Genomic DNA, 17,376 nt, shown 5'->3' on the forward strand with positions numbered 1-17,376 from the left:
TGCCCACTACCTCGGAGTCCCTGGGTTTGAAGCTTCCGTTGGTGCCTCAGGCTTAGCGGGGCACCCATGTTTGCGGGCGGATGGCCCCGTTCGAGAGGGCACATTTATTTTGGCTTAATGTTATTGTTACTACTGTTGGGTTCTTTGCTTGCGCATAATTCAGGATGACTATTTTTGAGTGGTGCTATATTCAGCTATAGTGTAGATTTTCGTCCTACACAAACATTAAATTCCCATTGACAATGAATGGAGAATTTACGTCATATGTGGACGAGCAAATCGGCAATTTTTGTCCTACACAAAGTAGTAAATTCCCAATGACAATGAATGTACGATGATAAGAGCGCCCCTCACTTCACACAGGTGTGATGTTTATGTATTTGATAGTCCCTCCTATTTAAAACAGCTAATAGTGTTTCATATTTGTGTTGTCTGAACAAACTAACAAACAAAAAAATGCCATTGACAATGAATGGAGAATTTACGTCATATAATGTGTCTGAGCTAATTTGATGGGTCGGAATCCTTGGCCAATAAGGGACCACCATTCTCGATGATGATTTACGGTGATTAAAGCGCCCCTCACTTCACACGGGTGTGATTTGTTTTGTTCACGTTTGCTGAACTGAATGCCTAAATGGTAAATTATAACCCAGAGGTATAGCGATGATTTTGTAATGAGCCACTAACATCGACCTGAGCCTCCATTCAGAGAGAAAAAAGGGTTTTTAACCATAGGCTGTAAAAATATGGACAAAGCGTTCCCTGGGTCTAACATGAACGTAAAATGAAGCCTGTCAGTCCTTGCAATGGAAGTCGCCATCTTTCTAGATCCGTTTGGGCCCAGCTGGCCCATTGGCTGGCCCAGACAACGAGGCGGGACTTCCCCCCTTCTTCTTCGTTGGTTTTTATTTTGACTGAATGGGGGGGGGGTGGCTCCCGATCATAAACTGTAACGGTAGCCACGCCCCTCAGAACATATGCGACTTTATGGTAATTTCTTTAATAAATGGGACCATAATTTTCCAAAAAGAATATTATGACATGAGAAATGAGACTTTAAACTAGTGACTGGAAGCAGAAAGTATTCATGACCATGTTTATTAAGGTAATACAGTCTAGGTGAAGTTGGGCCCAAATACATGGGCCTCTAACTCTATGGAGCTATGGGTTTTTTTGGGCCCAATGACAGCGCCACAACAGGCCATTATATGAACTTTCAGGAAGTCCCGATTTCCTTAGTGGCTTCACAAAATATCTGTCTGACTGCCCCCCTGGGCGCGCTACGAGCTTGTAGGTCTGCTATTTTTTTTTAATCGTTAAAATGTGGCGCAAATCATTGAATAAATATTTCAGAGCGAATATTTATCTAAAATATTTGCTTCATGGGGGGTCTCTGGAACTACATATTTTGAGATGGGGGTCCGTGGCCCAATAGAGATAATTCTGGGGGTCCTTGACATGAAAAAGGTTGAGCACCACTGACAAAGCCTTTTTTTTTTAATCGACCTCAGTCCAAAATGGGTTAAGGTCGCGGTTAAAGTGGCGGTGGACGGGGGGAATCATTTAATTGGCGGACCACAGCGGAGCAGAGCGTTACCTAGCGACAGGGACGCTGCTAGACGGTGGATATCAGCGAGACCATTCTGAATCAATAAAAACCTAAATAAAAAATAAATAAAAAACGGCAGCTAGCGCCCTCGGGAGAAATCACGCTGAAACACGTCATCGGCAGTAAAAGAGTTTTTAATCAAAGCCAATTCCTGCATGTTAATCTAGATACTTGCAATATATAGTGCAAGTGTGGGCGTACGAGTACAAACTACATACATGGGCATTGTAATTAAATGTTGAATCTGTGTGACTTCTGACTGTTTATTTAATTGCCAGAAGATGGCAGTAACAGTCCACAGTACACAGCATAGTTTTCACTTACTGTGTGTGTGTGTGTGTGTGTGTGTGTGTGTGTGTGTGTGTGTGTGTGTGTGCGCGTGTGCGTGTGTTAGGTTTGTCCTCCGTGGAGGAGGTATCTACAGGTGTGGAGCAGATCCTGGCCGACATGATAGCCAAAGACCCAGAGACGCTCACCTATGTGCGAAGACTGTAAGCGTTCCCCTCTTTTCTTATCAACCTATGTTTTATTATTTGTCACATAGAAATTGCATTAATTAATTGCTGTTGTGCACTGCAGCCTGCCTCTTATTACCCTCTGTAATTTATGCACAGTTTATTTATTTAGCACATAGTTATAAAAACAACAAAAGGGTAGGGCACATCGTACGTGCCATAACTGATACCCTAAACATCTTATATACACACACACACACACACACACACACACACACACACACACACACACACACACACACACACACACACACACACACACACACACACAGACACACACACGGTGACATGCATCTCTCCCTCTCTCTCTCAGGTGTGAGAACAGTTATGTGACCATCCAGTCGTCCGTGTCCCGATCGGCAGTGAAGGAGCAGAGTCAGAAGCAGGCTCAGGGCCAGGCGGGGCCGGCCGGGGGCCCGCATAACAACAACAAGAAGAACACGGCGGCCAAAGACTTTGACAAGTTCCACCTGTACCACGACTTCACGTGCAACATCCAGCGCATTCAGCCTCATCAGGTAACGCGGCCCCCAGCCCTGTTCATATACTGAAAAAGCTATGTTTCTACTTTCTATGTCAGTCGTTCTTCGACTTTTCTAAAATAGCAGACCTACAAGCTCGTAGCGCGCCACTCGGTGGCGCGCTATGAGCTTGTAGATCTGCTATTTTTCAATAGCTAAAACATAATGCTAACACCAAAAGGGGTTCCCGCCCAAAATGGGTTAAAATTGATTTTTCGGAAAAACAGGCTTTGTCAGTCTTTTCGAGTCAAGAGTTTCAAGTGTTATGTCAAACCGCGTGACTTCCATTGGGAAAGCATTGGGGCGGCCTTGAAACACAGAACATTAGTTCTTTATGTGTGTATGAAGCCTATGTGTGTACTGTGTGTCCACTTTTCTTGATGCTCTTCGTTTAGGCTTTGTAAAATCCAATACATTGAAATCACAATTTGGAGCTAATTATTCATAATTTGATCCAATTTGTGGAATACATTTATAGAATAGGATATTTTCGTTCATAAGAATGCCGTGCTTCCTTGTCAAACACAACATTTGTTTCTATATGGAAATAAAAAAAATCTGGAAAAGTAGGTGGCTGTGAACACGGAAGCATGGTGCTTATTATAACCTATACTTTAATATGTATGCTGAAAACAGAAACCCCCTCTAGTGCTTAACCCATTTTGGCCTGACCTCGACATTTAAAAAGATTCTTCTAAATCCTCCATGTTTTCTGAAATAAATATTTTCACGATTTTTCAAAAATAGCTAAATTATAACATAATGTTTAAAACCCCAAAATGGGGTTCCCGCCCAAAATGGGTTAAAACAATGAAATACACCAGGCAGCATAGTCACCGGCCACGTCTATCAGAGACTTTTGCTTTCGGTTCAGAAAGACAGACAGACAGACAGACAGATGCACACACACACACACACACACACACACACACACACACACACACACACACACACACACACACACACACACACACACACACACACACACACACACACACACACACACACACACACACACACACACACACACACTGTCGGAGCTACACACCTCCAAAGTTCTACATCTGTTTTCTTTAGACTTTTCTGTGGGTTGATTGGGTTCCAAATGGCCTCTTACCCTAGCCAAAATGTTCTGTCTTTTTTCTTTTCATTCAGTTCAGGGTTTCTTTGCTTATAATACAGTACTAGAATTTCGCCCCCCTTCGGGGGGCTCAATCCTAGTGTCGTTGCAGCGCAATATGGGAAGAAGGAAATTGCGGGAATTGACAGACTCCACTTCATGTTTCAGCTGTGGTTTTAAACTCAGTAGTGTGCCCTGCACACAGCGCACACTCGCAATTGCAGCTGGAGGGCGACGCGACACACACACACACACACACACACACACACACACACACACACACACACACACACACACACACACACACACACACAGAGCGATGTGTGGATAAATCACTGAGATTTGGGAAATGTGTTCAGAAGTACAACGATTAAGCACGCACAGGCAAATGTCAGAAGCATCTGTTTCGGTTTCCAAACAGGAAGTTGTAAATGTGCTTATTAGACGGAGGCAGCGTGATGCTGGCATCTATTGTGATGCCAGCATCACCACATTTCACATAGAAATATAAGCACCCATTTACTCGCTTAGCGGAGACTGTGGGGTGGTAGAGGACATCTCCCCGGACGCGTGGGTATGTCCAGATAGTTGCCTCGCGGAGGCCTCTTTGTCCAGTGTCCATTCTGGGTCTGGAAACGGCACTTTTTTGAGTGTTGACCCCAATAGAAGGTCTGCTGCTCTGAATTTTACACCTCTCCCGCTTAGCGGAGACTGTGGGGTGGTAGAGGACATCTCCCCGGACGCGTGGGTATGTCCAGATAGTTGCCTGGCGGAGCCGTCTTTTGTCCAGTGTCCAGTCTGGGTCCGGAAACGGTAATTTATTTTGCATTGACCCCAGTAGAAGCTCTGCTGCTCTGAATTTTACACCTCTCTCGCTTAGCGGAGACTGTGGGGTGGTAGAGGACATCTCCCCGGACGCGTGGGTATGTCCAGATAGTTGCCTCGCGGAGGCCTCTTTGTCCAGTGTCCATTCTGGGTCTGGAAACGGCACTTTTTTGAGTGTTGACCCCAATAGAAGGTCTGCTGCTCTGAATTTTACACCTCTCCCGCTTAGCGGAGACTGTGGGGTGGTAGAGGACATCTCCCCGGACGCGTGGGTATGTCCAGATAGTTGCCTCGCGGAGGCCTCTTTGTCCAGTGTCCATTCTGGGTCCGGAAACGGTACATTTTTTTGCATTGACCCCAGTAGAAGCTCTGCTGCTGTGAATTTTACACCTCTCCCGCTTAGCGGAGACTGTGGGGTGGTAGAGGACATCTTCCCAAACGCGTGGGTATGTCCAGATAGTTGCCTGGCGGAGCCGTCTTTTGTCCAGTGTCCACTTTATAAAGTCCATGCACTCCAGTGAATAGCATTTATCCATTTAGATAACTTTTTTATGTTATTTAATTACTTATTTTTACACAGAAACATAATGTGTGTCTTTACAATAACTGTAATGTAATAATAATACTAATAATGTAATGTAAAAATTATTTAATTAACGAATTAAATAATCTTATTTTATTCTGAAAGCAACCGGATGTCTTAAATCTGCTAGCTGTCAGACCGGAAGTTCTAAATTTGCTCATAAGACGGAGCCTTAGACGGAGCCAACTCGCAGGCAGTGCGAGAGGCTGGTTACAGGATTCTATAGGTCAGCCGTTTTGGTGTGACACACACGGCTTCCACATTTAGCTTCATACTGGGTGAAAGTGTCCTTCCAAAAATTATTATTTCGCTCGAAATTCTTATTCACAATGACATCGAGTTGAGGTGTTTGTGTTTTAGGGTAATTGTTGCATAAGCGCTATTTCGCACTATTTCTCCCTCCCCTCCCCTGTGTCTGAAGCAGCTAGCATGGAAGCTATATGGATTATGGAAGCTTTCCCTCCGATTGCACACAACCATGCCGTTATCCACGCGTCCATCCGATTGCTTTTAATGTAAATGTCCCATCCACTGAGCAATAGCGATATAAGCGCCTTATTCATTCATTCGATTCATTTGGGTGTGGGGCTGTGCAGTGCTGTGGGCAGCCTTTCTGACGGAGGCTCGGAGCTGCTGCTGCTGACGCTGTTCGAGTCGCATGGAGCAGTATAGAGTAGGCGTGGCGCAGCATTAGAAGGGCGCAGCAAATGCACGACATTGAGGGGTAGAAACCATCCCGGTCGCGTGGTTCATCTAACGCGTGTGTCACTGTGAAGGACTGGCCCCAATAAGTGAACGTAGTTGGCGTAGTAGACGCCAACATGACGATTCTGACGTAGGCTGGTGATGTTGAGCAACAATGGCGTGATTGACAAAAGTAATATTTATTCAGTAATTAAGACATTTCTTTCAATGAAATGTAGCCTATATGTATTCTGGGAGTGTGCCGAATTTATTTTGCATATAGAGATGTGTGGTGAAAGTGTGGTTGGGTCGGAGAAAGCTGTTGGATAAACGGCCATGTGCTTATGTACCCCTGTCTATTAGGGTAGCAGGATTATTATGATTATTATTATTAGTATTGTTATTGTGATTATTACATGGATTATTGTTGTGATGTGAGCTTGTGGCTGACTCACTATCTAGAAAATAAAAACATGGCACTTCATTTAAAATAGGTTACAGACCCCTGTTATATGCGCTTGTTTTGGGATTCTTTTTAAAGACCTATTTACTTGTTTCTATGAGACATGGCAACGCCAACAGCGCAGCGAAAGGCATCCACGTCTTTCTCTTGTGAAATGCTGAGATTAGAAACGACCATAATTATTTCATTTCTCAACCTTAAAAAAAAAATAAAGACATCTCCATAATCCTTGGGAAGTGTGTGTAGCAAAAGTAGTCGGCATTGTCATGGTTGAAAGTATTCATGCAACACTGACGCTGTAAGCTGTGTGATGCTAACGCGCTAACACCGTTAGCATGGTCTGTGTTGGTCAAAGGAAAAAGGATAGATATGAAACTACTGGCCAAAGTGTCATACAAAACACAACACCTAAAATCGGAATGTGATGGTGACCTATTGAGCACAAACAGACAATCATGATTTGCTTGCTGGACCTATAATTAATTTATGTGCATTACATTTCCACCTCGCACATATAAATGAAAAGCAAGATGGATGCTAACGCGCTAACACCGTTAGCATGTTCTGTGTTGGTCGGAAAAAGGATAGATATGAAACTACTGGCCCAAATAAATGTCATAGAAAACACAACACCTAAAATCGGAATGTGATGGTGACCTATTGAGCACAAACAGACAATCATGATTTGCTTGCTGGACCTATAATTAATTTATGTGCATTACATTTCAACCTCGCACATATAAATCAAGCCACAGTGCAGTCAGAGAGTAGTTCACAGGTCACACACAGGAGCAGTGAAAGGGGGAGGGGCCTTCGGATGGCAGTGTAGAGTAGGCACGACATTGAGGGGTAGAAACCATCCCGGTCGCGTGGTTGATCTAACGCGTGTGTCACTGTGAAGGACTGGCCCCATTAAGTGAACGTAGTTGGCGTAGTAGACGCCAACATGACGATTCTGACGTAGGCTGTTGAGGTTGAGCAAGAATAGCGTGTTTCAGAAAAGTAATATTTAAACAGTAAAGAAGACATTTTTGGCGAATGCAATGTAGTCTATGTCTTTTGTGGGAGTGTGCAGGTTTTATTTTGCATAGAGAGATGTGTGGTGGAAGTGTGGCTTGGTCGGAGATAGAGCACGAATGAACGGCCAGGTGCTCATGCACCCCTGTCTATTAGGGTAGCAGGATGATAGCAGAGAGGTAGGACATTGAGGGCAGAAATGGGGGCAAACGCACGCAACACAGGTCTCCAGCTGAAACTGCACCATGGACATTGCAATTGCAGTCGATGTCTGTTGGTGACGCACTCACATCTAGTCACCTACACTGGGCAAAAAGAAGCAATGATTTGCAAACATTTTATTCATTTATTTGTATTATATATTGTAATGCACTTTGTCTCACTCCATCTCTGACACACAGACACCTTACTGCGTGCCACTTCTGAACCGCTAGCCATGTCAGTTGCAGTTAGCCGTGTCCCGTTTATCCGCTCTCGCTCTCTCTCTCTCTCTCTCTCTCTCTCTCTCTCTCTCTCTCTCTCTCTCTCGTCCTTTCCCCCTGCAGTGACTGGTGCTTTACTCAGAGTTCATGTGTCACCAGTGCTCCCCGTCAGCAGCTGGCTGCTTCTCTGCTGCCACCACCACTGTGCACGCACGCACGAGCACACACACACACACACACACACACACACACACACACACACACACACACACACACACACACACACACTCTCTTGACAGCCCTGCCACTGTGCCCCACAGACACACGGACACACACACACACACCCACACACATGCACACCCTCCAATTCCCTCTTTTAACATATGTGACATGTCCCCTGTCGACATGCCATTGGATTAGGAGGCTTTGATTGACAGGTGCCCTCCTGCTTTGACAGCCACCGCTGCCAGGCCTTAATGTGGCGGGCCCTCAGGAGGGAGAGAGAGAAAGAGAGAGAACATTGATGAGTGATGCTCTCTCTCTCTATCCCGTCTCTCTTGGTGAACCTTTAGCCCCCTCCCTGCCTGTCCTCCCTCCACCTCTATCCACTCCTCCTTCCTCCTCCACTGACTCCGTCTTTCCCCTGCTGTCCTCCTTTCTGCTGCACTGCGTGTACTGTGAGGCTGTTAATTCGATGACGCGCCCGTTGTCATGCGGCATTAGTCGAGCGCCGGCGTCCGCCGTATAGCCCCGGCTTTACCTATAGCGGGACTGCGGCTAAAACAAACCTTTTTCCGAGCTCAAGGAGTTGTCAGGCCAAGCGGGTGGTGGTGGTGGTGGTGGTGGCAGGTGGGGGATGTGTTTTGACAGGAGGCATGTGTGTGTGTGTGTGTGTGAGAGCATATACGCTCGCCCATGCTCCCTCAAAAACATTTTTTTTTATTAAGGGCGCCCTAGCCAACGGTTTGTTAACCCATTCTGAACGGGAACCCGTTTTGGTGTTGGCATCATGTCGTGCTTTAGCTATTGAAAAATAGCAGATCTACAAGCTCATAGGTCATAGCGCTACGAGCTTGTGGGTCTGCTATTTTTGAAAAATCGTCAGAATGGGTTCATCAGACCAGTGTGTGTGTGTGTGTCCAGTGGAAACCTCGTATGAATCTGATCTCGGGTCAGAATGGGTTAAAGGCGTATATGGACGGAGGGGTAAAGGAAGGGTGTCAGAGCGGCGGTGAATGAATGAATGAACATCTAAAGCTCTGCGGCGGCAGATGTTAAAAGCTGTGTGGCCTTTGGTGCCACAAATTGTCAGTTTGCCAGCGCCTTGTGGGATTGTCAGGCATTTGGAGAAGAAGCACATGTTGAATTGCTTTGGTTGGCAAAAGTGTGTTATAGGACTTTACAGTACAATGTCACGTCATATAATTATGAAACAATGTTTTTTTTTGCCTTCATAGGAAGGTAGAAGTCATCATTCATTGGATGATTTTTTTTAGATGATTCAGTGGTCAGACAGTGACATCTTATTTAAAATACATTATTTGAAAATATTGTAGTTTTCCCTAGCACGGTGTGGAAAGCAGTGCTGCATCACTTCAAACTTTTCAAATGATCAGAATCGGATCGGGAGCAAAAAAACATGACCGGGACAACCCTTAGTATCAAATATTATCCCATTTAGGCCTGAAGTCGAAATAAATAAACAGTTTCCTGAAAGAATATATCCAATAGATTTGTGCCACATTTTCACGATTTTTCATAAATAGCAGACCTACAAGCCTCTGAGCTTGTAGATCTGCTATTTTTCAATAGCTTTAAATAATGCCAACACCAAAACGGGTTCCCGTCTAGAATGGGTTAAATCCACAGTACGATATTAGACTGGATATTGTACTATTGTGTTCTATAAAAATATAAAATGTCGGATCGGGAAAAATCGGTATCGGCAGACACTCGATATCAGATGATCGGTTCGGGAGCAAAGAAACGCGATCGGGACATCCCTGCTTCAAAACGTAACAGTAGAAATTCTAAAAATCGTGAGTCATTTTTAAGTCGAATGAATTTGACTCAGAAATCCCATATATGTCTGTCTATCTCTGTGTGTGTGTGCGTGCGTAGTGGAGATGTACTGTACATGTAGTGGAGATGTCAGGCGCAGACATCATTCCATCACATTTGGTTTGAGGCCCCCCCAGGGCCAGTTGACAGCAGGGTATACAGGTTTACCTTGTAGCTACGACAGGGTCGGTGTGCTGCTGGAACAACTTGTTTGACTCCTCAGAGGGAGATTCTTTAATGTGATTTGTGTGATCAAGCGGTATATAGTTGTAGTAGTGGCGGTGCTGCTGCAGTTGGAAGGCAAGCCTTGAGCGGAGGCAGGATAAATGGAACTGTTTCATCAATTAAAAACTCCTTTTGATGAGCAGGTGGGGGGAGAAACCCCCCCGAGTACAATCACTGCTATTTCTATGTTAACATTTTAATTTAACTCTGTGTGAGTGTACAAATGTGTAGCCAAATATCAGGTTCCATTTTGTTAGAATAAAATGGAGTAACGTTTGCAGTCACTGTACTTCCTCGCCTCCACATTCTTTGAGTTCTCAAATCTCCTCTTCCCTTTTAAGTCTGCTTTCCCGCTGATCCTAGAAGCACATTACACTTTTAAGACATTTGTTTTTATCTCTTGCGAGCACCCCCCCCCCCCCCATTTTATTACATTTGTAAACTCACACCCTTTGCGCACAGATTCCGATTTTGTCATGCGAAAAAAACACGTTAAATACCGAATGACCATAAATAAATAATCACCTCGGACTCTGTGTGCAAGCCAAGGGTAGTTTCAGAGTTATAACTTATAAGGTTACAGAGGATTTTACTGTGTGCAATTGTGTTTCATAAATACAATAATGCAGATAAACCCAATGTTTACCACAAATTTACGCAAATGCATATCATTTCTGGTTGTTTTCTCAGTCAGTTACAGTAGCCTATCATACAAACGGCTGTGGGCAGCAGCCTGAATTATACATGTTTTATTTATAGCACTATAATTATCTTTAATGTGAGAACATTGTCTACAGAATGAGTCGTGTTTGTAGACCTAATTAAATGTTATTCTTTTCAAAATGCCATATTTATTTAAAATTTTGCAGAATGAAAACTAACTATTACTAATTGTTCTTTCTCACAGTGATACAGAATTTGTATGACTGACAACTGACCAAGTCAGTCCTATCTTAAGTTTTTGAGATAAGACTTTAACCCATTCCGGGCGGGAACCCCTTTTGGTGTTTTAAGCATTACGTTATACTTTAGCTATTGAAAAATAGCAGATCTACAAGCTCATAGCGCGCCACCGAGTGGCGCGCTATGAGCTTGTAGGTCTGCTATTTTTGAAAAGTCGTGAAAATGTGGTGCAAATCTTTGAATATATATTTCAGAGCGAACATTTTTAACTAAAATATTTGCTTCTGGGGGAGTCCCTGGAACTACATATTTTGAGATCCGTGGCCCAATGGAGATCATTCTGGGGGTCCTTGAGATGAAAAAGCACCACTGACATAGAAACATGGGGTTTTCAGAGAACTATTAGGATTTAGAAGCCTTTTTTTTTAAATCGCCATCAGTCCAAAATGGGTTAAGTTATCTCAGTACGAGGTGCTGCTTTTCTTTAAAACAAGCAGATCAGGTTTATTATTTCTGCATATACGGCTGTTGGGCTATCTCTGCCCCCATGTTGTGCGTGTTTGTTTTTCAAGAGCGATGGGAGAGACAGGGAGTTGAGAGAGAGAGAGAAATAAAATGATCTCTCTCTCTCTCTTTGAGCGCCACAAGTGTTTTCGTAGAGAGGGGTTTGTCGTGGCGGACCATAATGCCTTGCAGCGAGCGCTTCTCATCGATATTTAGAAAGTCAATATTGACCTGGACTCACTCTGCCCCGAAGAATAACACTCTGTAAATGTAGATTACATTCCTCGTGTTTTTTCAATTATCTCAATGTTTATCGAGAGCGTAATACATTTATCTTCTATTTTTCTTATGGCTCCTCTTGTTAATAACGCCGAGCCTAAAATGTGATCACCATTTCATCACTCTGTCTAAATTAAATGATCTGATATGCAGCTGACAGCGTTTGGCTGCCAAATACCAGTGAAATATATGTTCGTATCAGTGCGTCTTTATCTATGAGCATAATTCAATAGATGAAGTTTGGAGCGTACTATTCCTTGGCTTTACATAAACATGTCTTGTCAGCTGTACGTCTTGTCATCAACACCAGAGCCTGGACTGAGTGTTTCAAAAGGTCACAGACGGACTAATAAAGAAATATTGCACAGTTCCTTCACATACTGGGTCTAGAACTTTACCATTCTACAATGTACTGCATAGGAGACCACTGTCTGCTGCCAACTTTTGAGAGGTTTAATTGACGTGGAAGTAGATGGAAATAGCACAACCTCTCCAATTTGTTTCACTGTTTGTTGTAAATGTTACTAGTTTAATATGTAAGTGCTCATGAAAAACGAATGTTCTCAGTGTATGCGGGCCAAATTCTCTGATGCACATTGTCTGCGCACGGTTCTCAGTGATATGTGTTAAGTATGATATGAGATAAGTTACAATGAAGCAGAGAGGAGAGGTGGCGAGGTTGGGGTGTGGTTTTCCCAATGCAATTAATTCTGCTAGATACAAACAAATACAAAAACTGTGCAGTAATAGCAAATGTTAATGCATTGACACATCAAAAATATCTTGATATAACGATATTCTATTTTAATCAATGTTTCATGGCATGCCTTCATCACACATCTTGTCTGTATTTTCCGTGAGATGCATTGAAGTTTGGCTGTAGATTAAGTTTGCAAGTGATTGCTGCTTTGAATCCACGTGCTGCGGTTACATCTCTGACGTGCACCACTTCCGTCCAAGTCAAATTACACATTGAGGCAGACCAGAATGATGCATTGCTTAAGTGTTCTATTCTAGCACACGTGGCTAATTTTAAGCACTTGTGAGCTTGTGTGTCTGCTGTCTATATCTTCCCTGATCCGTCAGATGGATATAGATGTGTCGATGACAGGATTGCTTTAAAGAAGGGGCGAGAGAGAGAGAGAGAGAGAGAGAGAGAGAGAGAGTGAAAGAGACAGAGAGAGGGAGGCCTCACTTGGGGGCAGATGGCGGGATGCTGGGCTGGCAGGAAGGACAGGGGCTTGTCTGCTCTAGTCAGGCTTTGGCCAGGGCTAAACCACCTGTCACTCCTGTGGCCCCATCTAAATGCGCACGCACGCACACACGCACTTCTACCTACCTACCTCCCTCCCTCTCTTGTCTGTCTCTCTTCCTTTGAAATCATCCTCTGTCCCTCAACACTGGCCCAAGCGGCGGACAGAACGCCGAGAGACATGCAGACACACTTGGCATTTATTTGACTACTGCCATGAAGGACAGTGGCCGGGCCACAAAGAAAACGCAAACTGTCGGTTAAGGCGAACCCATTGCTGAGTATTTTTTGAGTGGCAACGGGTATAGCTTTCCCTGCAGCAGGGATGAGGTTTGGCAAACCCACCAATTGAGGGTTTAAATTGCAGCGGGATTTAAGAAAGCACAAAATATATTGGAAAAATACAGGGTTGCAGTCACGTTAGCAGAAAGGACCATCTGTACTGCCTAGGAATGCGTAATATAGGCAACAGAAGTGGGTCATTCTGCTTGTAGAAAATGATGGGGTCGACAAATGGGACAAAATCATTGTGGATGAAACGGCGTGTTTCAACCACCAATGTGATTTTCCCTGGTTGTTCACAAACTTGCTTCATATAACTATCTATCAAAGTGTCTCCTGTGCCCTTTGGCGTACAGTAATACTCCTTGTAAATACAAAATTAAGATATTTCGTTCACTGTCCTTGAGTGTGACTTTCAGTGTCACAATATAGACATGCTGCGGTTTGGAGAGTTGAACCGTCTCTTCTTTTTAACATTCCAGAAAAGCCACATTCTGTTTTGCAGATGACCTCATATGGGTTAAAGAAAATTAAGAAATCACACCCGTGTGAAGTGAGGGGTGCTCTTATCATCTTACAGCATCGAGGAGGGAATTCGGTATAGCTCTATTAACATTAGGCCTGACTTTCGCTCTGAAATTATATATATTCAAAGATTTGTGCTGCATTTTTACGATTTTTCAAAAAAAGCAGACCTACAAGCTCGTAGCGCGCCACTCGGTGACACTGTTTGTGAATCAAACGGTGTCAAAACAAACATTAAGTTCTCCTTTTTTTGTTATTTAATGGCATTTGTTGGGTACAAGATGACGTAAATGTTTCCTTCATTGTCAATGGCGTTTTTTAAAACAAATGAAGAACGACTGACATAGAAACATAGCTTTTTCAGAAAAGTGTCATTTTCAAACAGACATTTTTAGAATCTGATCTCAGGTCAAAATGGCTTAAAATAGTTCATTATTTGTTTCCACTATTTGATATTCCTGTCTTTGTCTTCTTCCGTAGCCCTTCTTCTTATACAGAACATTCAGCAAATGAAATTGCACTCCTTAAATCTGTTCCTCCTCCCTCCCAAGTCGGTACACGGGGGTGAAAGGAGACTTCAGCTTCCTTTTTGATGAAGATCGTAGGAGAAATCTCCTCTCCATCAGATCCGTGGCCACCCGGTGACCCGGTGGGACATGCCAAGAGAAGAGAAATCTTAATTTTCAGGATAATTCTGAGCTGCATTTAATGCTTTCCCCTGCGATGCCATTAGCCTTGTTTTATTTGAGCGGCACATAGGGTGTATGTGTTGTACATGCATAATGGCTGCAGCAGCAGCAGCACGTCGATGCCGGTTGTTGATGAGTGGTTAGTGGTTGTGGCATGATGTGTGTGTGTGTGTGTGTGGCTGTGCGTGCTGGTGGTGGTGGGGAGGGGCTAGGCCTCGCGGTGCATGGCGGTGGCGCGGTGGTGGCATTTGTCAGCTCCGTTCTTCCGCTCGGGCTCCAGATTGACATCTTGTTTCTTGACCCTGTTCCGTGGTGGCGGGCTAAAGGTTCCCCACTGAAAAGGTCAGACACTTAGTACTGTTTTGCTTTAACGGCAAGCAGCAGTTCTTCTGCGGGGGACAGGGAGCGACACAACACAACAGCAGGCTCTGCCCACGGGATATATATAGGCCTCAGCGACGTTACTTAAGTGTGTGTAGAGAATGATGGGATTCTGTGTTTGTCTGCGGATGCAGTTTTGTGCATTATAGTGTTTGAATGGAGATATCGTATATATGTATGTACAAGGTTCAAGGTTACTTTATTAATTTTTTTCTCCCAGGGGAGAAATTTGTCTTGGGACACACACGGACCTGCAGCATACATAAACAATACAATACAATACAGTACAAAACAATAAGGCACATGTATAGTGTACACAGATGTGCTGTTCAGAATCAGATGCAGTGCAGCTATACAATATGATATAAAAGGCAGGCTGGTCAGCAAACACTGAATCATGGGTTATTTGATGACGCCAACATAATCTCTTATGAGGAGCTTGTTCTGGGCATGTCATACTTTTAATTTTTTTCTTTTCCCAATATGTTTTATTGATTTTTACATTTTATGACAATGACAAAGACAAAAAAAGAAAAACAGACAGCTCAGCTCAGGCACGTTGTGGAACAGAGGACACAGTTATACACGTATACCAAAAAAATAAAATAAAAAAATAATATACAAATATGGACACAAATGTAAAAAGGAACGGAAGATGGTAGATCAGCTATCTTTGCTATTCATTGTGTGACGAAGTACAGATGAGTATAAATTATTTGTGTTTGTGTGTGTGTGTGTGTGTGTGTGTGTGTGTGTGTATGTGTGTGTGTATATATAGACCCTAGCTATTAACCGCGGTGAGAGTCTAAAGATCCTGACAGTCAAGGTGAACATGGACGTAGACAGGGTGAGGACTGACTTCATCAGTTGGTGCATCCGCAACAGGTCAGACAAACACACACACACACACACACACACACACACACACACACACACACACACACACACACACACTATCTGTATGTCCATTAGAAGTACAAAACAGATTCATATACAATCACAAAGGTTGAATTTGAGCCACGGATCACCCATTCAATGACATTCGCTCGGCACCGATAATCTTGTAGTGTGAGATGCGTCCGTCGAGTTTTAAAATCGTGTAGTGTGTGCTACTGTATAAAATAATCTGATCAAATAATCGGGCCCGATTATCCTGTAGTGTGTGTGTGTGGTGCTATCAGATTGAAAAAAGTCGGGTAGTGTAAGGCCACCAGACTTTATAATATTTTGTCGTCGTTGGATAATATTTTGTCCATAATTCCATGCCGTATTGATGTTGGTACCATTAGGAGAGATGACAGGCAAACGCTGATCAAAATAATAAATCTTCTACATTCTCTAATTCTAATTAAATTAAATAATAATGCAGATGTTTAACAATAAATGTACTCTTGAGATTAAACAAAATGAAAGATCTAAACATATGAGGGTCCGTTTCAACTCTATATCTTAGCTGAGGACCACCTGGAACCTCCTCAAGGACCACTGGTTGAGAAACCACTGGATTGGTCTATGCACCTTCATGCTGGGGAATGAACTCTTCTGAATGTGGTGACCCCCCGTGTGCCATAGTGACAGTGTGACATAACAGCTGTGTGGTTTCATAAATCACAATACTGGTCGTTTTGTGTAGTTACACAAAAAGATATTATGCTATTTTTGTATTTTTTTTCTATTGCAGATGGAGAACAAAGACCTTCGCCACATTGGAACAGAATAAAATGATTGAAAATGCCGTGGAGGACTCTTATAAAAGACTGATTCTGCCTCTACTCACCAGGAGCTACAGGTGTGTGTGTGTGTGTGTGCGAGCGTGTGTGCGTGCGTGCGCGCGCATTTGCACACACGATACAATGAACACCAAAACTGTTAACCAGATAATAACAAGACAACGCACGTGTGTATTTCACCTCCAATCTGTAAATATTAATCCTAGACTCTCTCTCTCTCTGTCCAGGTCTAAGCTGACGGCAGCAGCAGAGAAGGAGTCCATAGCGTTGTTTGTGAGGAATCTCCGTCAGAGGTTACTGGTGTGTCCAGTGCGTGGCTGTGTTATCCTGGGAGTGGACCCGGGCTTCAGACACGGCTGCAAGCTGGCCGTCCTCTCCCCCACTAGTGAGCACGCACGCACGCACGCACGCACGCACGCACGCACGCACGCACGCACGCACGCACGCACGCACACTTAGTTGTGTGCTCACCAGAACCAGATCCAGGGCCAAGACACAGAAACAAAAGTCGGCTCCCCCTCCCTATGGAACACACTCCCAGCTCAAATCAGTGCTGCACTGTTGCCTGCTAATGAGAGAGAGAGAGGAAAGGGAGGGGGGGGGGGGGGGTAGTTGCACCACTCAGTTCACACGGGTGTGATTTTACTATGACGATGAGCTGGGCAACAACTGACCAAGCGTCAGATGGTTGACGTGTCGTGTCGCATGGTCGGCAGTTGCGGACATTGCATCGCTCCGGCCACGTTTATACTGTACTGTACATACAGTACTGTACATGTACAG

The 17,376-nt window shown here is 43.9% G+C and overlaps 1 protein-coding gene across 1 annotated transcript in view; it reads left to right on the plus strand.

Annotated features, from left to right (window-relative positions):
• Nucleotides 1-17,376, plus strand: part of srbd1 (S1 RNA binding domain 1) — a 91,510-nt gene that overhangs the window by 6,390 nt on the left and 67,744 nt on the right. Inside the window, exons 8-12 of the mRNA XM_080781463.1 lie at nucleotides 2,007-2,103; nucleotides 2,441-2,645; nucleotides 15,642-15,748; nucleotides 16,545-16,652; nucleotides 16,821-16,978. Of these exons, the coding sequence (XP_080637589.1) occupies nucleotides 2,007-2,103; nucleotides 2,441-2,645; nucleotides 15,642-15,748; nucleotides 16,545-16,652; nucleotides 16,821-16,978 (675 nt within the window). The remainder of the gene's footprint in view (nucleotides 1-2,006; nucleotides 2,104-2,440; nucleotides 2,646-15,641; nucleotides 15,749-16,544; nucleotides 16,653-16,820; nucleotides 16,979-17,376) is intronic.

Source organism: Protomyctophum bolini (genome assembly GCF_963924005.1).
Source record: "Protomyctophum bolini genome assembly, chromosome: 14".
Classification (NCBI taxonomy): domain Eukaryota; kingdom Metazoa; phylum Chordata; class Actinopteri; order Myctophiformes; family Myctophidae; genus Protomyctophum; species Protomyctophum bolini.